General features: G+C 38.0%; 1 protein-coding gene across 1 annotated transcript in view; it reads right to left on the bottom strand.

The window, feature by feature from the left end:
• The window catches only part of LGR4 (leucine rich repeat containing G protein-coupled receptor 4), an 82,628-nt gene that overhangs the window by 36,926 nt on the left and 19,663 nt on the right, over positions 1-26,039 (bottom strand). The window contains exons 2-3 of the mRNA XM_058832399.1: positions 13,533-13,604; positions 22-93 (exon numbers count right to left, since the gene is read on the bottom strand). Coding sequence (XP_058688382.1) covers positions 22-93; positions 13,533-13,604 — 144 coding nt within the window. The remainder of the gene's footprint in view (positions 1-21; positions 94-13,532; positions 13,605-26,039) is intronic.

The raw sequence follows: 26,039 nt of genomic DNA, 5'->3' as shown, positions 1-26,039 counted from the left end.
TGCTAAAACCCAATTACTTACAGAACTTTGAGTTCTTTCAACCCAGACAAGGCCTTTGGATGGATGAAAGTAAGGTCATTGCCAGCCAGTCGCCTGGAAAAAAATTGCAATAATAATTTCAGTCACAAAATACAGTACTTCTACAACCATCTAACAAGGAAAATGACTCCTGTATCAAGTCTTGCAAGCAATTATGCATTTTGCATTCAATTATGTTACATTCACAATCTTCTAAGTTTGTAACAGTTATTTTACTTACAGCACATTTTTAGCAATGAGAATGCATTGCCCAGCCTTGTGGATATTCTTTTGCCAATGTGCTAGAAAAAACACACCCTAGAATGATGAAGAACCTTCTTATGGTACTAGGTTTGAAAGTGCATTTACCAACACAAATCCTCTGGCTTTTAGCATTGCTCCACTGAAACACATGCTCTGGTACCCACATATCTTTAATCTGTACAGCAGTTTCTAAAGAAAGTATGAAGTTAAGTAAAAACAGCTAGATGCTACAGAAAAGCAGCAGAAGTCTCTATGAGAATCCCAAATATGAAAACAAAATTCACAAGCAAGTGGTATGTTCACCCAGTGCTGACAGTTGACTTGCTGATATGACCAAGACGTAATATATATTGGTAATATTTCATCTTTTTGGTCAGCTATTTGGAGGAACTTTTCAAGAAAGGAAACTCTTCTGGGGCAGAGAAAAATGGAACAGGAGTCTCAGCCATACACACTCTCTCTCAAAATGGTCAAATTTGTGACTGCTAGAGATTAACACAAAATAAATTAAGAAAATCACTGTGATATTAAAAGTATTAAAGATGGGAGATGCTGCAGAATACAAAGCAGGAAAGCAGAAACAGCAGTCAAAACAGCTGCTTCCAAACAGCTCATTCCCCCTTCCCCCCCCCCCCCTTTTTTTTTTTCTTCAATGTTTTACCTCTCCCCTGACTAGCAGATCCTGTGCAGTCCAGCCTTGGTTGAGCTGCTAATAGCTATATTTTATTGAGGGTAAAGACAATAATGCAAAACACCTGGTAATCCATAACTGACAAAAGATGCAAAAGTTTCAGCCAAAGTACTTGCTTTTAGACTTGGGTTTCATGTCCAAGCTAAGCAAAAGCAATGCTGGACAAGGTTGTGCAATGAAATAATCTGTGGAAATACTATGTACAATCCAATAAGTGTTAATAATTAAAAAACAAGCAGTGTGTTTTAACAAAGGTTACAGAATATCACAACCCACCTCTGCTGTTACAAGGCACTGTGAAGCAAGCCAGACACAGTAAAGAGAAAATAGTATTCAAAGAGGCAAACAAAGGAAATAAGAGCAACATCTAAAGTATCGGCTTGCCAGAACATAGCAGTGTTATTACATTTTTATCTTCTTCTCTAACTACATAAAAGAGATTACCAAAGCACTTTATGCTTACATAAATCTGCTTGCAACAGAATTAGTGACTTAATAAAATGCTGCCTGATAGAGAGGATGCTAGTTATCTTTATCAAATCCATTTCTCAAATGCAGATGGCTATAGTTATAAACCAAGGGAGAAGAGGACAAGAACACCTTCATGAACAAGAAGGTGACAGCAGAAGATTCTACCTGTTCTTAGAAAACTCTTGCATGTTAATGCAGACAGTTTTTAGTCCTTGTATTTTCACATATCCCCCAGTTGCTATGGTTTTGAAAACACTACAAGCATGTTTCTTCTGACTGTTGAGAAAAGTTTGCCTGTATGGCTTGAGTATAATCAAACAGCTCTGAAACTAAAACAAAAATAAGAAGAATTTATGTATACTTATTCTTGAAATTGTCTGTCTGCAAGCAACCTCAGAATTTCAGAGCTGGGACATGATTTTTCAAATACTTAGGATTTTTAACATTAATGGAAATTTCCAGATGGCAACTAAACATTCCCCTAAAATTCATTTTGTTGTCAGCAGCTGTCCAAATCAACGTGATTAACTTTATCTGGGGGCATGTGGAGGTAGGTTTGCAATATTTCATGTCTTTCTTTCTAACAATTTCTTAAGAAGTTCATTGTAAACAGAAAGAAGTACTGATGAAACATGCTGGGTGTCTAAAGCAGAGAGCCAGTAATCTGCAAACAACACATTTGGGTTAAAATGTCTTTGAAACAGCGTAATACAAATCCCTAAATCAAACAAAATTTAACTGAGGCTGTAGTACCTAATCATTTTGCATACAAACTCGACTATGATTACATATTACACAATTCAAGGAGTGGCAGCCCTGGTAAATGTGTGAGGCAGCTCTGGTTGCAGCCCAGCCAAGGTTCCCCATTACTCTGGTGTGTGTGAGGTTTGGCAGGCATCTGCTCCCTCTCCTAAAGAGACTGGGGATTATTACTTTAGCTTTAAAAAAGCTAAACTAAATACAGCTGAATAGTCTCCCTCAACCTGAATGTCACTTAAGAACAACCTAAAGAGCACTGGAAACAAATTGCAGCTGAGCCAGAGCAAGACTTGTGTGACTTCAAACAGTAGGACTTTGCCTGCTTGAGATCTGCAATTGGAACCTCCTCATGAGCAGCTCCCCAAGGCTAGGATGTGAATGATAAATGGATATTTGGCAAACTGATTAGTAAAGCCTTTGCACTCTTCCTGGAACACTGCCAGATAGTGGAGAAATGGAAATGTAATCAATCACAAGGGTTGGGTTTTTTATGTTGGTTGGGAAAAAACTGAAGAAGCAGAAGGAGTTGCCTTGAGGAAAGCAAAGATCAGTATATCACACACTGCTCTCAACATGCAGCAGCTAGAAGGATGGAAATGCTTATCTTTACATAACCAGGTTCATTTTAAAGGGAGAATTGAAAAATTAATAGCATACAGTATAGCACACACACAGCATTATAAATTGGGATGTCATTGAAATCATCCAGTCAGGTTTTCCATGTTACCTTCTTTCAAAAAGTCTTACAAAAAACAGACAATTGTAAAGTGTCCTGCCATGCTAGAAGGCCACAAAAAACTTCATTTGCTCTTACTTCTCAAAGCACAGACACACCAGCAGGCATCATCTGAAGTGGGATGTGAATGTGGATCATACTGACCATGAGTTTTTCTGCTAACTCAATCCTGACTCCCTTTTTTTGGAGACCTGGCCAAAGACTACAGGTATCTGGAATTAGTGGAATTCGTATCCAAGTTAAACCTTGGAGGTTTCTCCAGTGGAGTCACAACTGTAATGTATAGCCATAGTAGGTATCTATCATTCTTGTAATTGCTTAGCTTGAATGTTGTAGTCTTCTCTTTTTACTTTAAAAATAGAATTTGAGTGTTTTAATAGTAAATTTGGACAAATTCAAATTTACAGAATCAATTTCAACACAGTGGGATAACAGACGACACACGGAGAACAAAAGCCTTCTGCTAGCCTGTCATACCAAGGTGAGCAATATCCTTTAATCATTATTTTAAGTGACACAGTAAATAATCTCCAGATGTGGAGGACACCTTACTGTTATTATAGGCATCAGGATACAACATAGCTGAAGATTAGCCTTTCATGGTGTATCATTCCCAGAGTACACAGCAAGCCTTGTTTCTTGCACTGAAACTGCAGCTAATATTGCTTTTCCTCTTTTGGGAAATTAAAACTTTTGCAATTATGAGTCTGGCAACCCAGCTGCATGTTAACCAAGCCAAGTTAATCACTGGTGTCACTCCAAAAGTCAGGGAGGGTGTTCCAAGGATACATTTTTGCCTGTAACAATTAAAAACATCACTCTTATTATGACAGGATGCAATAAAACCTCTTGGAAACCTCTCTCCTTGTCTTGCATCCCAGATGTGGTGAATCTTTAGACATTTGAGCAGAGTTTCATCTCCTTCTGTCCATCTGAAGGTCTTTTCTCATACAGAAAATGTTCTTGCTGTGGATTTTGGGTTGCTTTTTCTTTTCCTCTTGGTGGTAGGCTCCTAAACTTTTGTCTATCTTGTCTCTGATAAAAATGTAAAGGCTAATTTCTCCATAGATCAAATTCAAATAGTGACACAGACTACAATCCTGACATGTCATAATAAAACACCTGATTTATTATTTTTACTTCTACATTAGCTGCTTTGTGGTAAGATCCAAGACTCCTATTTCAAGGTTTAGTCAAGCCTGAACCTTCCATATCTATCACTGTTCTTCTGCCAACATGTACTTTTAGCTATCCAACTTTTACCTTGCTATTTTCATCCCAATGGAAAATACTACACTGCTTCTCCACAGGTATTTTTGCAAACTCTACTTTTTGTTCTGAATTACATTGAACTATTCTGCTATCTTTACATGCCTGTCCCCAACTTCCACTTTTTCTGGGTCCTCTGTGCTTTCCACATACAAACTTGAATTTCACTTTAACTTCTCCCACAACAAAAGTAATCTTTGAAAACACCTCATAGATAACTTAATCCATGATGCCCACCAAGCGTTGCCTCAAACCTAAAAAAGAGCTTCAGTTTCCATCTGTGCCAAAATAGCAGACAATTTGGAACAGAATTTTGTTTTTCTTAACAGATGATGCCTGTTTATGTACCACAATTTATTAATCAAGGTTTAAAGCTCTACAGGAGAGGTACAATCATTTGCAGGAAAATACAGGGTTTCTCTGCATCCCTTGTGCAGGTGCCCTGCCTGGTGAGAGCCTCTGCAGACAGCTCCTACACAAGATGGGCAGCTGCAGAAAGGGAGGAGGTGGTAAATGGAAGCTGTCTCCACACTAAACTTGCCTTTATCTGAGTAGCAAAGGGCTGCTTTGGGACTTTTGTCAGCTGCAGCCTGCTGGATTGCTGGGAAGCCAATTATTGCCTACAGGTTACTCCAAATTCCTCCATACCAATTTAACAAAACTGGATACTTAATTTCACTGCTGCTAATAGAAAATGCATTTGTCTCCTCCTTTTCTTGCAGTTGTTTTAGCATTATACAACCTCAACCCTTCTTTATAAAATTGTGAGTATACACCAAGACACTTAATGACTGAGGAAAGGGGACTGTAACTACAAAAGCACTGAAACTGCACCAACTCCACTTCTTGTCATGATTCCCTTTCCTGCATTTACAGCTTTCTCAAAGTTATACTGAGCTTTAAGGTAATTGCTTGTTTCCAAAATGCATTTCTGGTCTAAAAAGCTAAAATATCCAAGTAAATTAAACTGACTGATTAGAAAGTCTAAACCTCATTTGTAAGTTCTATGGTTAAATTGTCAGCAAGAGTCACCAGCATCTACCACAAGACAAAATATGTTCTATGGTAATGCTTTTCATGAGCTACCAAAACCAGGAAAATAAATTACAACGGATTTTCAGGAAAGCAAGCATTTACAATCATTCAAAATATGCTCTATCCTTTCATTTTCAAGCAGAATCTGTATTTGGGCAAGACCTCGAAACAGAACCCACAGGCTGCAACACATGCACCGAAACAAATAATATAAAATAATTATTATACACTATGGCATGTTGAAACAAGTGGTCTTTGTAATCTCAAATAGTACTCTGCAGCAAAAAAACTCAGAAGTTTACATAAATTTTTTAGCACAGACATGTATGTCATAAACATAATCAACAATACCATGGTGTCTTGAAAACTGGTTAACACCTAGTCTATAGCAGAAATGCTGAGTTGTTGAAGAAAGCTGTTTTGATTCCTCTCGTCTCCAAAGCAAAATGCAGAATATATTTTATATAATACATTCTCTTCTCCCTACTTGCCTTTGCTCATCTTGTACCATGTTGTGGTAACTTTCCCTTGCTTTAGCACAGGCCAGATAGACCTCTCCTGATAGCTATCTCAACACCCAGGTAATAATACATTTCACTTACCCAGTCTGCACAGCAGAAACACAGAGATGAAAGCCACCATGTTTGGTAATTAATCAGTTAATTGAATTGTTGCTTTTCAAATAGCAACACATTTGTGCTTTTAGCAGATAGTGCTATTTGGATGCTCAGAAGGTTTCCAAGATCATGAAACAGGTTAATGGTCAGACATGAGAGGGTGAAGAAACTGCTGCTGATATAGTAAATCCTCAAAGTTGCTTCTGTCTGTTCATACAGCCTTGTCTCTTGTCCTGCCATTTATTGGCTATCCATGCATGGGCTCTTTGAATGACCATGCATCTAGCAAGTGACACCTGAAAATGGGGAAGTAGATTAGGTCTACATATATTTGGCAATTAAACTTCTGTTACTGGTTTTCTAACCACTTCAGATGCATATTGGGTAAATGCAAGACCCAGGTTCTGCAGACACCTTCAGAATGAATGACCTTAGAGAAATGCAGGTAATTTTCAGTATTATTCTTTGATTCAGTTTAGGCTGATTGTTAGCTTTTTTCCAGCAGAAATAAAAGCCAATATTTTAACAGAATCATCTAGAATTTTACTTCTATATAAGAAGGGCAGGAAAAAGAACTTTACAGGAGTCTCATTACTATTTTTGTGCCAGGACATCTGCCAAAGCTAATTAGCCAATAGTACCTCTGTACTAACGAAAAAATACAAGAATACAAACATCTGAGCAGAGGGGAGAAAAGGAGGTAAAAGAATGACTTCCATGTCTTCTTATAGTAACATACAGCATCATACTATGAAATTATGATGACACTATATGTTAAATTATTTTCTCAGAGGATAGGGCATTTACCTTCAACATACAGGATTTATTTTTTCTCCTTTTTTGCCTAAGGTTTTCATTGAGCTCATTTGATGGCTATTGAGACCCCAGCCCCAAATTGGTTACCTGATCACTCACACACATGTATCTTTTGTTCCACACTCCAATTTCTGAAACTGAAAGGTGAAGGAGGGAGGACTGCATGGTACAAGCACCATTTGGAGAATTGTACTTGGAGAGACACAGCTTAAGAGCTTCTCAAGTTACTGCTCAGCCTCCAGAAGTTTCTTATCTGGTTTATACCATCAGACAGCCCCAACCTGGCAACTCAGGTAGCATAATAAATAAGGCTTGTAAGACTGGTCTTGAAGTGTAACACCGCAAAGTTCAGCCTTCAGGCCATTTAGCTAAGCCAGCCTCTGTGTGTGTGCAGGTGAGCAGAACACTGAAACTCAAAAAAAACAATAGATAAGGGAAAAGTTTTGTTGCCCTCTAAAAGTCCTTGCCGCAGAATAACCAGTCTTGGGATCCTTATACACAACCATGTCAACTTTGGGAATTAACATGTAGAAACAGAAACTGGAAAGAAAGAAACTTCCTTGTCTTCTAAAAAGCAATAGAATTTACTCAACCTACTAGCATCTATCCCCACAAACAGGAAAAAACATGCAGCTGTCAAGCAGAGCAAGAATCTTCTACGCTACAGAAATATTCTTTTATCAGCATGATTAAAACTCATCCAGAATCAACTTGATTTAGGACTCAAAGAGATAAGAAAACACTAATTAAACACAGGTTGGCCAACATGTTTTGAAACATCATTTAGTATTTAATGCAGACCAAGTAAGTGATGTTTAAAAATATCTTAGCTGACTGTGGTTAATTCTACTTGGGAGTCTTTGCCTAAAGGTTTGTCTTGACTAGAATTTGAAGGTGCAAGTTACAACATGCTGATGGTTTTCTAAAGCTCTGGTGCACACAAGGCAGCAAGCGTTTCTAATGTGAGCTGGCTGGTCAAGTTGTTAGGCTTTTGACTTGCTACCACACGAGAAACCTACCCTTTGCATTTTTTTCATTAAAATTTTACCTCTTGGAATTCAGGCTGGATCAACAGAGGAAATCACCTCCTCCATCTGCTCAAATATTCTGAGCTGGCAGATCAATGAAGGACACTCACTGGTTTCCAACTCAATGTCATATGGCTATTTTTGAGGAACCAACAGCTGGTATCTACACTGGCTGCCTTTGTAAAAAGGCAGGTGAAGAAAGATCTCTGCCTGTTTATCAGACTTCGTTGTCTCTTGCTTTACAAGAGAATGTTTAACCACAGTATTAGCTATCAGATGTGAGTGAACACAAGGCATCAGGACACGAAGGACAATTCATTCTTACCTTTTCTACTCAAAACAAGTCCATCATCTCCAGTTTCTAACTATAAACCTTGGGATTTCTCACATATATGAAAGAGAACCATGCACCATCTCTTCAACATTCTCACACTACCTTGAAAATACTGCTCTTAAAAGACCTTGCAATGAAGGACAAGGCAAGTCTTTCCATCAAGTGTTCCACAGCCAGGTGAGGAAAGACACAGCATCCTAAACTAACAGCCCAGCCTTGGCATAACTCCAAGACATGTCTTATTCATAAAACTCAGGTAATAAAAATGACACAATAATCCCTCTCCCTGCCCAAGGGTAATACAACTTGGTGCTGATGAAGAAATTAGGAGGAAGGGTACCATCTCAATTACACACTGAAACAGATACTACAAAAACAAGCAGCTGTGGCATTTCAGCCAGGCGGTCATTTTCAGCTGCAGTCAAGAGGGAAAATAACTCTAGACATCTCCCTTGCAGATACTTCCTGATTACAACCTCATGGCAAAAACCCACCTCATTTTCCCTGCTAGTATACATTTTAATTATTCCTTATGTTCCCAAAATATACTTTGCCAATTAAAAGCCATGATCAGAGACTCTGGATGGGGAGGGGAAGTGAGGAGATATTTAAGACCTCATAAGACTTGTAATCAACATGGATATAATTAAATAGTCAAGCAAATACTCAGTCACACTATTTATTTTCTTGCAAAAATTAGTTGCGCGTGTGTGGTCTCTTGTTCACTGTTTATTCATCTCTCAAAAAGCAGATTAGCATTGTGTTTCAGAGAAGAGAAAACTTTTGTTGATCTAACTCTTCCTTTTATTACTTTATTTTTCCAACCATTAAATAAGAAAGTTTTGCCCTTGCCTGATAAAACGAACAGTATCTGAAGGTAGTGTCACAGGAGAGAGACTATTTCATATCATGTATGAGCAAAAAACACAAAAGCACAACAATAGATCTTGGTATCAGTACACACCTGGAAGTTAATTGAGCGCTCGTGTCTGTGGGTGCTTTCAGGAAAGATTATTTTCCTTGCAGTATTACTGAGTGTGATATGGTTTTTATACCCAACAGTCGAAGAGAAAACCCTCCCTAACCCTTGCTGAAGAAGGTCAGGGCCCTGCCCTGAGGCTGACCAGCTGGGAAATTACCTGTGCTCCCCTTCACACAATCACATCCCTCTATCACAAGTGACCTACAGACAGACATGAAACAGATTGCAGTATTCTGCTTCTCACATGGACCAGTAGCCAAACAGCTAAAAGCTTATCATCTAAATTTTGCCCATGAGCGCAGGGCAAATAACATGACAACGTTCTAAAGGGTTAAGAGTGAAAATCAAAACAAGCTCTAAAGGTCATTAAGTCAAAGATACTTCTGCTTTATTGGAGGGGTTCAAGTTTCTGAAGACAGACTAAAAAACTGGCCAAGAATAATGATAATTTTGATTTTGCCTTCCTCAATAAGAGACTGCCTTTTAAATTAACCTAGCAGGTCATTCACAAACAGAGTGTAAAATCCTTCAAACTACTTTAGATAACTTTACATATTAGAAGGGACTGCCACCTTTTAAAAAGGCCATCAAAACATAACACAACCTGGATATTCTAGTTAAAAATTCACACTGGAAAATAGTTTCTACTTTCTAAAAACACTGCATTATCTAGTTATATTTTCTTCTTCTAGCTTTCTATAAATACTTTAGGTGTGGTTAGAAAACCATGGCCAAGTTCTTCAAGAATTTTTAGTTTCCATATCATGTTTAAGGCTGCAGCATATTTATGTTAGCATTTTCTGAAGAATACACATCATTAACTGCTAAGGCAAAACCCTTGGTGGTCTGCTTCTCCCTGACTCTGACCATTGCCATTTCAATAGCTTGCAAATTACTTCCAGATGAGTATCAGTTACACAGACATGGAGGATTTTTATAACATTTATGAATAGTGTTAGAATCCTGCTCACATATGGTAAGGGTGCTATACAGTGACATACATGATGAAGCTGTCAATGAGGGTACACAGAGCACTCAACCCAATGGGCAGATTCTGAACATGGACAACTCAAAATCCCTTTGCTTGCACCTGTGAGTAACACTCCAATAGAACATTATCACAAAGTTATAAAACCCCAGATTATTCCAGCAAATTTGATTCTTTGCTGTGGAGTCAGTTGCATATCCATGGCCATTCAGTGGCATTTCAGATGTCCTCTTCCACCTGGCCCCAAAAGTGCCATTCATAGCACCCATCAGATTCCCATCTGTGTCAGACCTGTCAGTCTGGGGCAGGTGTCTTGGAAAATCCAGAACATCTAAGCCTGGGATGCATAATTGAAGCACCTGGGTTGCTTCCTCTTTGGTGATGTAGAAGGCACTTCTGAATCGAGCAGCCAGCTTTTCCAAGTCTGGTACTCTGCTTCTTCTACTAGTGTTCATTTTAGGATTTGGAAAATGATTCTCTGAAGTCTCTGCAGACTACCAAATAATTAATTTCAATGAAGAAATGACAACCCCCATTTCAAATGGCTCCTGCTGCACTTTTTAATCTCAGCCTCTCCATACATTCAGTTGCCTAAATAATACATTCTAATTGCCTCCCATTTCCATTCCATTAAATTCTATTATACTATTTTGCAACATTAATTAGCAAACTCTGCCAAGGGCAAATCAAACACAGCATTTGACAATGGCAGGGCTATGGCATGGCATGAAAATAAAAGTGTCTGGGGCTGTCTATTTGATGGAGACCCACCAGACTGCATGCTGGTGTGGGTACTTACTGCATTCCCATTAGGTTTGTGGGATTTTCATTTTCTTCAGTGTAATTCTTGGGAGAACTTCTCAATGAAAAGTCACTTCTAGCACAGATTCCAACACCACTTCAAGTCTTTTCTTTAAATTACTTTTCTTTGGCATGGACACTAACTCCCAGGTTTGCATGCTGAAAAAGCAACTTTGCTAGGGCCTGGCAGTCAGAATTTGGATCTGTTCAACTATAAATAAAAGCCAGGAAGAAACTTTGACAATCATAGAAAGGAAAAATTGTGGTTGTACACTAGGAAGTATTAGAGTTTAGTTTTTCCTGTTCATAACCAGCAAAAATAAAGAATTAAATATTTTTGTACCCTGTCCCATAGAGAAAAAGGAACAGGGAAAACAAAACAGAAGGGTGACATATCTGGTGCTGGTCATTTCTGTTAAGGAGGAAAGCTGCTTTTGTTTGAATCTACTCTATTATATTCCCATTTAAGAATAACTTGAACTGAAACAAGGGAATCTGGAGTTGACTCGTGTTTTTGTTTCGGACTTTTTTTCCCAGCAGTTGCTTTAACACACTAAGTAAGCTTCTGTAAATGTTTTCCACTTTTTTCTTAAATGCTAAACTACCATACATGCTAAGAATGATTTAAAGTTTCTAGGTGTTCATACATAATTCTGAGCTTAATGATAGCCCTTTTTTTTTTTTTTAAATGAAAACCTGAAAGAGTTAAGGGGACAATGAGGTACATGTAGCAAATGATTCTTAGGCAACAAGCACAACAGATGATGGCTGAAGGCTCTGCCTTTCCTCTTTATCTCCTGACACACCCCAAGGTTTATGAAGTTACACAATATGCACACCCACCCATTAGGTTTTATTGCTTAATTACTTATTGGAGGAAAAAATGAAGTCTCCCACAGTCATCTAAGTTGGAAAACCAGAATTGTTTGGGTTTTTCAACTTCTGGTGTGAAATATGCCTATGAAGAATTAAAATTTAAAAAGAGAGTTACAAATATAGTCTAACAAAACATACAGACATACAGAAGCACATATGGAATGTCAGCTAGTATTTATTCTGAAGCCAACCAAGCCTTCCTAGGCCACTTTTTTCCCCCAATTGACAACTCATGCCATAGAGCCTTTCTTAAATTCTGCCAACTACACAAATGCACCATCTGAAAACCTATTTTTCTTCATAAAGCATTCTTGACTATATCACAGATTTAAGCAAAACCTAAAATCAGAGGGAATAAACCAGAACCTGTTAAACATGAGATACCACACACAATTTATCTGACATAAACCAACTCAACTGCACTTCACAGTTGTACTGACCTGAGTCAAAACTATTTAAGAACCAGGTAAAATTGAGTTAATTTAAGCACATTAGTAATGGTAGCTGCTATATTATCAGGATATAAGAGAGATCAAAATTCTAAGGAGCAGTGGAACACCTTTTTAGAGCAATCAGTGAGGCTGAGGTGCAAAGAAGCAGCTTTCAGGAACCCAATTATTTCTTCAGAAGCAAGCAATCCATCTCTTATCAATTTCTCAGTATCTTTGTTCCAGTGAGGTGCGTGGTTGTACTGGTTATAACAGATAACTAGAGTCAAAGGGTTCACAGCTTTATCTACAGTTTTGCTACAGGGTTCATTTATCCTTTTGCCCTTTACAAATGGTTTCCATTCTTTGCTTGTTTCCTCATTGGTAAAGTCAGAACACTTCCCTGGCTCCTAAGGGTGGTCTCTTCAAGGAAACAAGCTGTTCTTTCCCTAAGCCGATTTACTGAAAAACCTCTCAATGTGGCATCCATAGTCCTATGAAAGTCACAAATACAGACACAGCTCTAATTTGTACTTTAAATGCTTTTTAATACAAGAAATCTGACTTTGTCCGTGAAAATGTAAGAGAGGCAAAGCAAATTGCAAGGGTTTTGTCTTATCTATTGCTTAGTACTGGAAGTTCTCAAAGCTCTCTTGAAAAGGTTGAACCATTACCCTTACCCTCTCTTCACAGATAAGAAAATTATAAGGCACACATAAAGCACTTGTCACATAACAGTACTTAAAGTAGTAAGTGAATGTCAAACCTGCCTCCCTGTTTACTGACTCTGAAATCCAACCTAATTAAGGACTAGGCTGTTGAAAGCATGCTTCAGCTTTGCAAAGGCATCTGAGTTAAGATTTCAGCATGATACCGAGCACATGAGATCAAGGATTCAGAAATCCAAGTATCAGTTAAGTAAAACATAAAAGAAAGCTAAAATGAGAGTAGGACAAAAGGGAGGTGGGAAGTGGGAAAAAAATTTCTGCCAGAGAAATTAAGAAAAAGAAGCCCTGTACCACAGAATTTCTGATATAGGTCAGAATGGGTTTGTGAGCATTGCATCTGCAGCCTACAAGGACAACAGAAGCCAGTAAATGAAGCAAGATCTATTTTATGGAACTTAAGCAACACCTATACTGTAGCTCCTTCAGAAACAATGGTAATTACACAACTCTTGTGTTATCTTTGGATAACACTGTAATTAGTATGTGTCATCACTCTAGCCATGATTAAAATAATTACCGTAAAAAGTCCCTTGTAAGTAGCATTTACTGTCCTGGTTTCAACACTTGTACAAGATTAAATTTTTAAAGTATATTTTTATGTTCACAGCTCAACAGTGTTTCTCTGCCCACCTTCCACATCATACAGCCATATGATATTGTAGCAAAACTTTAACATGTGTAAAATACTTACAGCTCTTCCAAGTAGGGAAAGTTCTTGAAGGCATCTTCTGGTAGTCTTGTGATGTTATTCATGCTGATATCTCTGGAAAAGAAAAAATACAGATTTATCAATAAGTGGGAAAGGATTTTTACACTCTATGAAAAGGATAAGAAAAAGAAAGCCTCATCAGATAGTATGGCAACAGAAAAAAAAAAAATTTGGCATCACACAGTAACATCTCTTTCTAGAAATTTGCATGCTAAACTTTCAAGTCACTGCAATTTGAAAATCTGGTTGCAGCAAAGACCTTTAAAATGGGAAGTTGGCAAAATAAAAGTTTTCCAACACCTCTAAACAAAAATAATTACTGTGAAACTACAGGGAAGGCATGCATGGAAGAGGCTCTACAGTACTGTTATGCCCAGTACTAATTTTTACCAACTTACATACGGTTTTAACTCAGATGATTAACATTACTCCAAAACCACAAGCATATGAAAAAAAAAAAATATTGTGACCACCCACCACGCAAATTTTCATCCCACAGTGTTTAAAAAAAAAAATAAAAAAATACATGCATTAGGACTTAATAAATAGCTTCTGGCAAACAAGGCTTCTGGAACCACTGGCAAGAATAGCAGAAACAAGTCCTAGCTGTACCAAAGTCTTTTTTTGCTTTGTTTTGTTTTCCTTCTACAAAACCTGTAAAGTCCTCGAGGTAAGAGTTTTAAGCAGATTTCATTCTCGGTCCATGAGCAGAGGGAAGCTGGCAGCAAGTGCTTACATGATAGGTATGCAGACCTGCTCAGCATTTTCTTTACAAAGCAGCAGTAAGTGGCAAACTTGGTGCCATCACCTCAGTTCACACCTACACAACGATCACAGATAATCCAGTCCTAAAGCAAGTTATTACTCAATGTGAATAAATGCAGCATGAAAACAATTTGGTTTGATAATTAAACTAACTGTGTAACTATTTGTGACATAATCCCAAGTTCTTACTTTCCACTTGGATACTGGTTTGGGTTTTTTTTTAGTATGTAATTTTATTACATATTACAATTATTAATGTAAACTTAATAAGCAATTCAGTAACACTTGTTAGTAGAGCCTTCCCTGCTTGTTCTCTTCCACAGGTTTTTCTCTAGTGTCTATATGCCACATCCCTACATAATTCAGATAAAAAGCAAACAAACAAAGCCAAACTCTCCTTTTTATCTCACCAATGGCCAACAAGAACCACTGAAGCTCCTCCATGACATTAAAAAGTAACTGGTGACTGATCTGCTGCAACACCTGTGCAGCACAGACCCTCAGACACTCCCAGTGTTAAAACTGCTCTTACACTAAATCTAGAGGCAACCATTTCTCTAAAATAAATGTTAATTAAATAGTAGTCCCAAAACTTCTCATTTCCCAGCCCAAACTAAGAAAGTTACTCCTCAGCAGCTGCTAATAGTATACTCAAGAGCAGAGACAGCAAAATAAGGTTCAGCATATACAAAACAAACCCAACTGTGACAAGAGCCAAAAAAAATCCACTGTGGTACAAAAGACTCCTTCACTAAGCTCCAGAAGGAGCTGAACTCGAGATGCTTTATCCCCAGATTCTACAGCCTGCATGCTTTAAGCAGTGTTTTTTGCCTTGGCAGCAGCATGGTCACAGTACAGTGCTGCTGTTGAGGACGTTTTTCTTCTAGTGCAGCAAAGGAAATAAATGCATCAGGTACATGAACTGTCATCTGTCTGCTCCACAGGAGACTGCAACTTCTATTTTCACATATTTTTTCAAACTGTCATAAATACACACATTTCACACATCCAGGCTTGTCCTGTCCTTTCTACAGGACTGCAAATGCACTTTTATTATCAGCTGGGAAGCATTTATGAATAGGGCAGAAGAGTAAGAAGGGAGTGGAGACCCTAATCTTAAGAAACCTGTGCAAGAAAATCACAAGTCTGAAAAAACTGTCCAGGTGATATAAAACCTTACTGTCATATGCACCATAATAAACAGTGGTAGTAAAAATAAGTCAACAGTTCAGAGCATCAGAAAGCACTGTATGAATGCTTATGCATCACTTTGGCAAAGATTTTGGCTGCACCCACATTTGTTGCACTACATGGTAGCTCTTTTTGACAGCTGAGGTAAGGAAATCACATCCACTTGAAAGCAATGATATTGAAATTTCCACAGCTATAAATGCCCAAGTTTAGAAGTGCACTGTGGAATCCTAAATAAAGTCAATGGAAACCATGCTAACACATAGAATGGCTGACATCCAAATTCAAAGCAATTTTGGCTTTCTCTGGGATCTGAAATTAACTAAAAATGGTTTTTTCCCCTGTAGCTTCAAGTATTAGGCTCTACAGCTTTAATTTGGGAAGTAGATTATTTGGATGGAAGCATGAAACAGATCACCTTAATAGTGAGGACTTGAGAACCATTATTGATAGTCTCAAATTCGACTGAAATCTGTTTTCAGTGAAGCAGAATTTTTAACAAAGCCAGACAGAAATATGAACTGTGATTGTCTTTATCATGTGAATCTTCAAGGACTGCTTATCACGATGCCTTGCTAAAAAGCTGACATTTTTATGAAGTTTCTGCATTTGCCTTCATTACATGTGATAGTAACTCTTAATAAATAAATAAGTCAATCTTTATAGCACTGATTTGCAAACTTTGGGGAATATCAAAGCACCAACTCTGAAAGTTTCCTTATGATCATCATACAAGTCTTAAAACAATTCTTGTTTAATTAAGAACATTATGTAAAAGCAGCTTTGCTGATATATATACACATATAGACATCTATACATAAAATATTTTTTCATTTCACTCTACAGAATCTCGTCAAAGAATGAGTTCATAGGCACTATGTGATGGTAATAAAATACTAAGTAGTTAATGAGCAAGTATTTACAAACAATATTAGGAACACCCATGATACTAAAATTAGATTACCTAATAACTAGTCTCTATAAATTTTACTTAGTAGATTTGGAAAGATACTCTTAACACATAATTAATAAAAGAATTGCAACAAAAATGGTGGAGCACAATATACTATGATAAAATAATGACAAATAATCCCCACAGTCTAAAACAAAAATAGCCCTTGCTAAGTTTTTACTGTTTGTATTATAGAAATAGTCATTTTACTACTCCTAAACTTAAAAAAAGGATCAATCCATGCAGTATCAAGAAGGCTATTTAATAAAAATAAATATTAGTATGTCCCTTGACATGTCAAATCAATCTCCACTGAGAAGCTGCCATACACCATCTGTTTCTCTACTAAAAAGCCCTCAGGCCAGTAAGCCCAGAAATCATTTAGGGAGCTAATAGAAAAAAAAAGTTCTAAGAATGAATAAAAGAATATTAATAATACTAGCCTAACCTCAGTAGTGTTCATGGGAATGATGCTATCATGCAAGAGAAGGATCATGTCAGCAGTTGCCCAAATCCCCTTTTCAGCAGGACTAAGCTAGAAGACCTACTATGGATTGGGTTATTACACCCAGATATAGGTCCCCTAAAAACAGCACAACACCTGCAAACCTCTGAATTGCCACCAAACACATGTGCACACAGAACTCCCAACAAACAAAACACCAAAATCTTCATATGTTTATCAAATTTTATTGATAAACTGAAGTTTATATTCAGTATCTAATAGGCTTATAATTTTCTTGTTCTTCCAACAAGTCCCCAGTGTGTCTGTCAGCCCAGCAAACTCCACCTCTGACAAGTTCAGACCCACATTTATACTTGGGATGTTTTCCACAGAAAGTGCGAAACAGACATAACAGCTCTAAGAGATATAAGATTATGGTAATGCCATGGGTTTACACTGCAGATTCATCAGGGAAAAGGAGAAACCAGGGTAGACCTGCATCTTCCAGCAGGTAGCCATTAACTAGGTTTAGCTGTACTAAACAGCCAGGCTAACTCTTTGCTCACTGACCAATATTAACCAAGGCAGAGGTTGCAGATGCCCCATTCCTTGAAACATTCAAGGGCGTGATGGGGCAAGAAACTGGCATTGAAACGGCAATGATGGCCAAGAAGCTGGAATTGAAACTAAAATATGAGCTGCCAAAGGTGGTAACCTCTTTAGCAAGAGGCTGCATCTCAGGGGATAACATGAATCACAGCCTTATAATTACAATTAGTTTCACCATTTCAGGCAGGAGAGATGTAACACACAAAATAAACAAAACTGCACTCCCTCCTAGTGCCATGGCTGCAGTTCTTTTTACTGAATGATAAATAAGGCTTCTTACACTCTGCCAGAAGCTTTGTCCTTCTTCCAAGAAGGTTCTACAGAAAAGAATAAACTAACTAAAATTAGTAGCTTGTAACTATAAATATTCTTTTGCCATCTCAGGTAATGCAGAGATTAATTTTTACAGGCAAAAGGTGAAAAGTCAAGCCACAGTACTCCAGCACTCATTTGCTGTCTCCAGCCTGCTCAAATAGATCCTTTCAGCTTATTCTGACAACTATTTGAATATTCATTTCCAGCAGAGTTTAGGAAAGTTTCCTGCTTTCACCCAGCACAGAAACACTTTAAAGTCATTAAAAATACTTATTCTAACTGGCAACGATAGTAAAAGCAAGGAAAACCTCCATCTGTTGAAAAGAGGCATCAAATGAGATTTCTGTGTGCTTGTGAATATGAAACAGTTGGGTTTTCCCCAGTGAAAGCTGTTGTGTCCATTTTCCTTGGAAGAGGAAAGCAGCTTCGCTGGACACAGTAAAAAACACACAGCACCACATCTCATCTTGCATAATGCTGGATATTCAATCAGTTTTCAATCAACCAGCAGTGGAGACTTCACAACACTGAACTAGAAAACATAATACACCTAAACTTTTTATTATACTACTGCAAGAATTCCAGTTCCTGATGTGAGGTTTTAGTTATTTGGATTTTATTTTTTTTTCAAGGATTGCTGTTTTTACCACTAACCCAAGTCAAACATCCCCAGGCTTCAGGATGAGCAGAAATACTTTGTCTCTTGGATGGCAACTTACTAATTCTCTCATATTTTAAAAACAACTCATCTTTAAATAGGCTTCAATCACACAAAAACAATTAGATGCAATGCACAGAGTATCACAGTGTCTCCTGCAGGCACAAGTAGCCTTCTCTATCATTTTAAAGTACTTCCTCCACCATAAAGGAGCCTGACCCTTGTTCAATTTCTCTCTTACCAATTGCCAGAGGATGATTCTGGCTAGAGACTAGAGATCATGGAAAGGGAGGAGTACACAATAACTCTTGTGTGAGAAGAAAAGCTGCAACAACAAAAAGGGACCACAAAATGGGAAGTTATAGCCTTCCTGTAGGACAGAAAGGACAACAAAATGATAGAGAAATTAGCCCAAGAAACAAGCACAGAATAAAAGCAAGTGACCCAAAATAACTGATAGATATTGAAAAGGAAAACAATGCCAGTCTCTGGGACCTGAGGGACATTTAGCTGCAAGCTGTTTTTTTAATGACAATACCTATCATTCATAACTGCATCTCCCCAAAATATGTGCACATTTTAGGAAAAAACTTTCCTCACAGCCCTTTGTGTGTTGGAAAAACCCACAGAAAATGCCAGTGCTACACTTTCTGTCCTAGCTCAGTTTCCTCTCTCAACACTTTGGATCTGCACTGAACTGGGGGCACACACAGTTTCCACAACATTCATGCACTGCATCTGAATACATGCTAATCACCTAAAACACACCACTTTGTAAAAAAAAAAAAAAAAAAAAAAAAAAAAATTAAATACCTAGCTACAGAAAAGCAAAAATGAAATCTCAACGAAACCAAATTGAGATTGGCTGTTTAAAACAAATAATATCAAAATACACCCCTGTGCTTCCCAGCACTTTATTAATAGTTATCTACTTTTTGGCTTTTTGACTCTGTCAAGTAGAGAAAAGAAGAGAGAAAAGGAAGGGGTGAGATAGAAAAAGAGAAGGGAGCCTTGGCTGAAGGAAAGAAGATCGTGTTTCAACAAGGCACCTTTAAATTCCTATAAAGTACTGCCTCTGAGCAAGCTTAACCTGTTTGTTGATAGATAATAGCATGTAATACTGTAGGCTCCATTCAGTCTTTTCCAATGTCTGGGCCATCTGCCACTGAGTTATTTAATTATAACACGTAGAAAATTACGTAGGCAGAGCTATTTATTTGAATAAAGCCCTCCTACCTACCTGTACAAAACCATTAGGTAATAGGTCTTAGTCTTATATAAAATTCCCCAAGTAGTAACCATGATCCAGTTTCAGCAGCACTAGGAAAAGCTGAGGCTGTTAATATTTTTAGAAACTACATTAAGTAAGCCAGGATATTGCAAATGCACCTCAACATGATGCTGGGAAGTACCCAGCAACAATCAGTCATCTGTTACCATCTGGACCTCTGAGAACATGGACATGGACCTATTTACATTAAAACTTGGGAGGATAAAGACAAAGCAACATAAATTATTCTTAGCATAGGAGACTAAGGGTTCTTCACCAATTAGCAAAACCAAAAAAAAAAACAGCAAGAACAAAAAACCCACAAATAAACAAAAAGGACTGATTATACAGCTGCATGGCAAATGGTCAGTACTTCAAGTTTTTTCCAGGTAATATCTGTGTTAACCAAGAGAACTTCCTGGTGTTGTGGCAGTAGGGAGAGGCAGAGACACTGGAGTGGGCAGCAGGAGACAAGAAATCAGAGAAATTCAAGGTCAGACTAATATTAAGCTGTACTACAATGCTACAGTCCCCAACTCCGTGTAGGAACATGTTCACATGATGAAAACCAATGTGATTTTCATCCAAATCACACCCCTCAGCAGCCAGTCTCATGGGAGAAAAGGAACTGAATTACATCCCTTGTTTAAATCTTCTTTCCCATTTATCCAGTTCCTTCTGGAACAGGTGATAAAACCACTAAGGGACTGAATAAATGAGTTTACATTAATACTGTCCCATATCTTAATTGTATTCAGTATGTAATGAAATCATGCCTAGATGATAGCCTAGAGGACCAGCAAGAAATTTTCAATTCAATTAAAAAGAAACAAATTTGGTAGTAGAGTTCTGTTTTATTGTATCTTCCTGATGACAAGAAGCAAACAATTCTCTTCTAGAAGCACCACTAACAACTGCAGCTTGGAATGCTGATGTGTGCACTATGGATCCAAAGAGCACAGCTAAAATCCAAGGATATGTTACATGCAGACATGCCAACCCCAACAATGAGAAATCATGAACAGGAAGAAAAGAAATAGGCAAAGATGATGTTTACAGAGGAACCTGCACTTGGAAAGTGTTTGAGTTCAAAATAAGATTTAAATAACATGCTGAGAAATTAATTTCTTACCTTTAATATATTACCTACATCTATTACTGCAAGGTAGTAGCATAATAGTACAATACCTAACTATTAGCTAACATGTCTGTGGTGATAGGACCCCAGTGTCAGACTGGCAATACAACTGGCATTGTATGTAGAGTTTGCATTCTCTCCATTTCTGACAGTCACAACTACCAGTGCCCATCTTCCAGTGGAAAGGGCCCACTGGGTATTCCAACAGTCAGAACTCTGTATTATTAACCATCCCTTATCTCCAATCCTTGTTGCCATGTCCCAATATATTTCCTCCTGATACGTATCTACTGTTCCTTTTAACATAGATAAAGCTGTTAATGACAAAAAGGGAAGATTTAAAACCAACTTTTGCATTAATATTGATTTTTCTTCTTGCTATTCCATCTCTCCCCAGCAATCTTAAGCATGCTTCTACTGTCTCTGATATGATCACAGAGACCTCTGACACTTAAAAGCACAGAAACCTGTTCTGTACTCCTAAGCCATTCTGGAGTAACAGAAAGCAAATGAAACATAACATTTTTTCATTTACAAGCATGCTTCATTTTCCAATTCTTCCAGGAAAACACTCTCACAATAAAGGAAATATCCAAATATTTAAAGCCTTAGTCAATGCCTGCTGTGATTGCCTAAGTAAGACGCAGGTTACATTCCCACCCAGCAAATACTTGCAATTTCCTAAGTATCCATGCTATCTCACTAATGAGCACAAGGTCTTATCATGTGTTGTTTGTATTGCAAGGAGGAGCTGAGGGCCCTGTTCAACACTGGCAGATTGGAGCTGTACAAATACACAGCTGGAGACACTACTCACCTAGAGGAGTGTGCTGTGTAAATGCACTAAACAAACAGCATGGCAAGGAAAACAAGCATACAAAGGCATGTGAAGTAAGCTCCAAAATCACCAGCAGAGCCTGAAGCGCCCTCCAGTTGACCAAGGCTACTCCCATGTTCTATGCTCAGCTACCACCTTTCCTAAACAAATTAACTTTCTTTCCCTGTCCCTTTGTTTGTTTAGCAAGGAAACAGGACAGGAGATTGTTCTGACAATTTCTTGTTTGCTAGATATGTAGGTTCTCTCCATTTGGTAGCAGCAGAAAGAAATTATGCTCTAACTTACACGCAACATTTCCATTCACTTTTATGTGGCTCTAACTGGGAGCTATGTGACAGCTCACTTGGGGATGAAGCACTTGACCTGATTTTTCATGGAAACAATCAAACTTCAGATCATCCACTGACCCTGGCTATTAAAGGTTTTGATTATCAGAAGTTTTAGTAAATAGTGGTAAACAGAGCATTTTTTCAAAAAAATTGTGTTTTTTTTTTTTAAAGCAGCATATAAATCCTGTAGATTTCAGTAAGCTTTTAGCATTTTGCTGAAGCAGGACCTACAACATTTTCACTGGCAGCAACAGAAAACCTGCAAAACTTCAGGCAGGCCTGTTCCTGCAAGAGAAGTAACATCTCCCTCTTTCTCCCACCATACCTCTTATTAAGTTATTTCTCCTGCCTCCTCCTTCGTGTGTCACATCAACCTGTTGTTGGTTTTTTCTTCCAGTATGGTGCTTTAGCATTCTTACAGACACAGTAACTAGCTCTAATGTACCCTATTCATGTGCCAATCAAGCCATCATCAAGATCTTAGAGAGAACAATACCTGTATGCAAAGCCCTATTTTGAACTGGTATTTGAGTCACTGCAGGCCAGCTATTAAGCAATCACACATACAGTTAATGGCTTATGTTGACACATGGTAGGGAATTAACCTAGAAAAAATTTCCACTGCATTATTATGAAAGTGATCCCATCCCAGAATGGGAATATAGTGCAAATTAACATGGTCATCAGTTAATTTTTAAGAGCCACACTTTGGGTGCAGATTACAGCCTAAAGGAAGGGCTTATAGTAAACTGGAGGAAGAAACAAAATGTCTTTCAGTGCAGGAGTATTTCTTTTACACGGAGATTTACACAAAGATTATTTCTAGCAGAGAGTAAAATTATGTATTATACACTGTTTCATAATTATTTACTCTGTAGAATACAGTAATGCCAGGGAATTCAGCACAAAAAAATCAAACCATTTGAGAGGCACACTAGTCAAGCAATCTGAGGTCAAGTCTGTACCAAGATACTCCTCCTGTACCTATGAGTATTCATCACAAAACGTGAATAACCAATAAGGCCACAAAGAGGTCCATGGACAAAACCAGGTGGGAACTCAGACCATACACATCCCTGATCTATAATTAATTTGCATGTCCTGCTATCACACAAACTCCTGATAGAAAAGCTTTCAGCATGGTTACATCACAGCTACCCTCTGACTTGAGACATTTTTAAAATAATTTATACAAAGTAAGATCATCTTAGCTCAAAACATGTACATCTAAAACCATGCATTACAACCATCATTTTTGGCAAGATTATTTGTAAAAGCCAGTAGAGGAAAGCAGAAATATTTCTATTTCTTTTAATCCACAAATCTCCACCCGTAGGGAAAAGGGGAATGCAGCAACAGGTTACACACTCAAGAGTTCAACCAACTATATCCTGGTAGTATATTTCTGTGCTTTTTTCTTTTTTGTAATCATATGGTGTTAGCTGTCTCTCACGGAGCAGCAGACTCCTATGATAGTAGGAGAGAAAAGAAGACGACAGTGGGAACTTCACACAGGAAGAAAAAAATGTCACATGTAGCTCATCCCTACAATAAAATCAATACCAGAAAACCTAAAGGAGTTTTATGGAAGGGTATTTGTTATGTTTTAAGTAAATAAAGTTGAACACTATACCTGCAACTAAATTAAAATAGGGTGGCATTGCCAGCTGCATCAACTGTCCTTACCATAATGGAATCATATTGAATCAACAGTCACTGAGGTTAACTATGCCATTTTTAACAGCTCTGATTTCTCTTTATTGAGTTGTCATTTCCAGGTTTAAGACATACCCATATTTTAAGTTGAAACATATTGCAAAACTCAACACCAACACTTCACACATGACCAAGCCCCAGTTTTGTTCATTACTACAGAGGAAGTTCTCAAGCACTTTTCCCTTATCCAAAACCTTCCTGAACAAGCATTGCTGAAACACCAGGAACATCACTGAAATATCTACTCTAACCAGTTTACTGAGATTTGGGTCCTGTCCGTCCCACCCCCATCCCACTCCAGTCTCAGGTTTCTGCTGCATAACCACCAATATCCACAAGGCAAGTTTCATTCCATTTAACAGCTTCAAGGGCAATTCCATAAAACTTAAACTGCCTTAATAGGAACACCGGGAGTCATAGTCACCCTTTGGACTCCAAGGACATTACAGCCCTCTCTGCCTAGCAACACTGTATTTAAAACAACAAATGTTTCACACCATAAACTCCCAGTTACAACTCCGGACACAGAGCCAGTGAGGTTCAGCGCCTTGCCTTGCTCCAGCAGAGACATTATTTCGTGGGTTGACAGGTTGCTTTCCTTCCCAAGTCTTGGGTTCAAAGGAGAATATTTCTGCATCTCTGTGAGGTAGGAGGAGGGAGGCTAAAGCTACCCATGTTTCTGAGCTGTCCAGACAGAGCCTTAGATCTGTTTACTGATAAAAAAGCAGTGATATCAATTCACACATATATTCATATAAAAAAATCTTGTTACAGTTTCTCTATGTGTTTTTGCTCTGCTGCAAAGAGAGAACATAATCAGCTATAAATCCAATTTCATAAAAATGTCAACTTTAGTAACTGTAACTACTTTGAATTTTATTCATTTTCTTCTGGTTTATTTTGGTCTTCTAGTCTGTCCCACCCACTGTTTAGAAAGCAACCAGAGCCTCAAAAGTCTGGGCAAGACCTACATTTTAGAAGGCTAAAAACCAAAAACAGCAAAACAAAACTGGTGTATGAACACAGTCACTGATACAATGAAGCCAGATAACAAAATCTAAATGTCATGCTTAGTCCAAACCTATATACAACAGCTTCAGCATTCAAGAATTTTTTTCAGTCACATATTTGGATGTAGCTAAAAACTATTTCTGGCAAAAAGCACTCAAAATATCTATACTGTGGGAAAACTAAAAGTACACAGTACAGCTTCCTAGTGCCAAAACCGACTTCATGGCAGCACCTGGAAGGGCTTTTTTAGAACCAAACATGCTTTTATGTAATAATTTTCAAGGTATCTCAAACTGGTAAAGAACAACCAATTTTGATAAGATGTAAAACTTAAGTTTTGAAAAATTTTGATTATCAATTATTGTGTAGCATTTTAACATAGGAGTAATTTCTACTTTATGACATTTAAAGAATTAAAGTCTGCCTAAAGTTTCCCATGTGGCAAAGTTCATGTGTGCTAACACACAACCCTTGTGTTTCTGTCAGGAAACTGTACCTTCAACAAATGGCAAAGTTGCTGCCTACTGACAAGGAATGTAGCTGAATACAAGAATCCAAACAGCCTCATCAGCCTTCCTGATTCGTAGAGTTATGATGGTTTCAGCTACATTTCTTCTTTTGATTTGATATTGATGTCCATGTTCCTACCAGATACATACGAAGACATGGGTTAAACATCCACCTTAGCTTCCAGTGAACCTTAGACATGAATTAAAATGAAAGCTGCCCAAATCATCTGTCAGGACACTCTCGGAGCTAAGAGCTACAGGTTCAGCTTCTATTTCAATAGTACAGGACTGAACAAGGGACATGAAGGGAAGTATTCAAACCCAATTTTATTTCTTCTCGTACCGAGTGACAGGAATTATCTTATTATCTGCTAATTATTTTGTTTCAGGAAGCCAAATTCACGTATGCTTTTTGCCTTGTGAGAAACCACACAACTCTTCTTGGATATTTCCCTGAGCCAGGCTGCTTACCCATTCCCTCTGAGAGGTGAGCCCAGCTCCAAGCCCAGGAGAGTCACCCTCACCACTGACAATTGCACAGCCCCACACATGTACACATCTCACGTTCTCAGGACTTCAGCAGAGGCACAGCCCTACAGCTGACACTGGCCTACAAATGCCAAGTGCCTCAAAGTCACATCCTCTAAGGATTCAAGAGCCTCAGACAATGCTGCCTGCACCATGCTAAGCTCATGAGGGCACAACTAACTTCAATCAATGTGGGATAGCAACAGTAGAATCTG

Source organism: Poecile atricapillus, chromosome 1 (genome assembly GCF_030490865.1).
Source record: "Poecile atricapillus isolate bPoeAtr1 chromosome 1, bPoeAtr1.hap1, whole genome shotgun sequence".
Taxonomy (NCBI): Eukaryota; Metazoa; Chordata; class Aves; order Passeriformes; family Paridae; genus Poecile; species Poecile atricapillus.
This window is presented reverse-complemented; position numbering and strand designations above follow the sequence as displayed.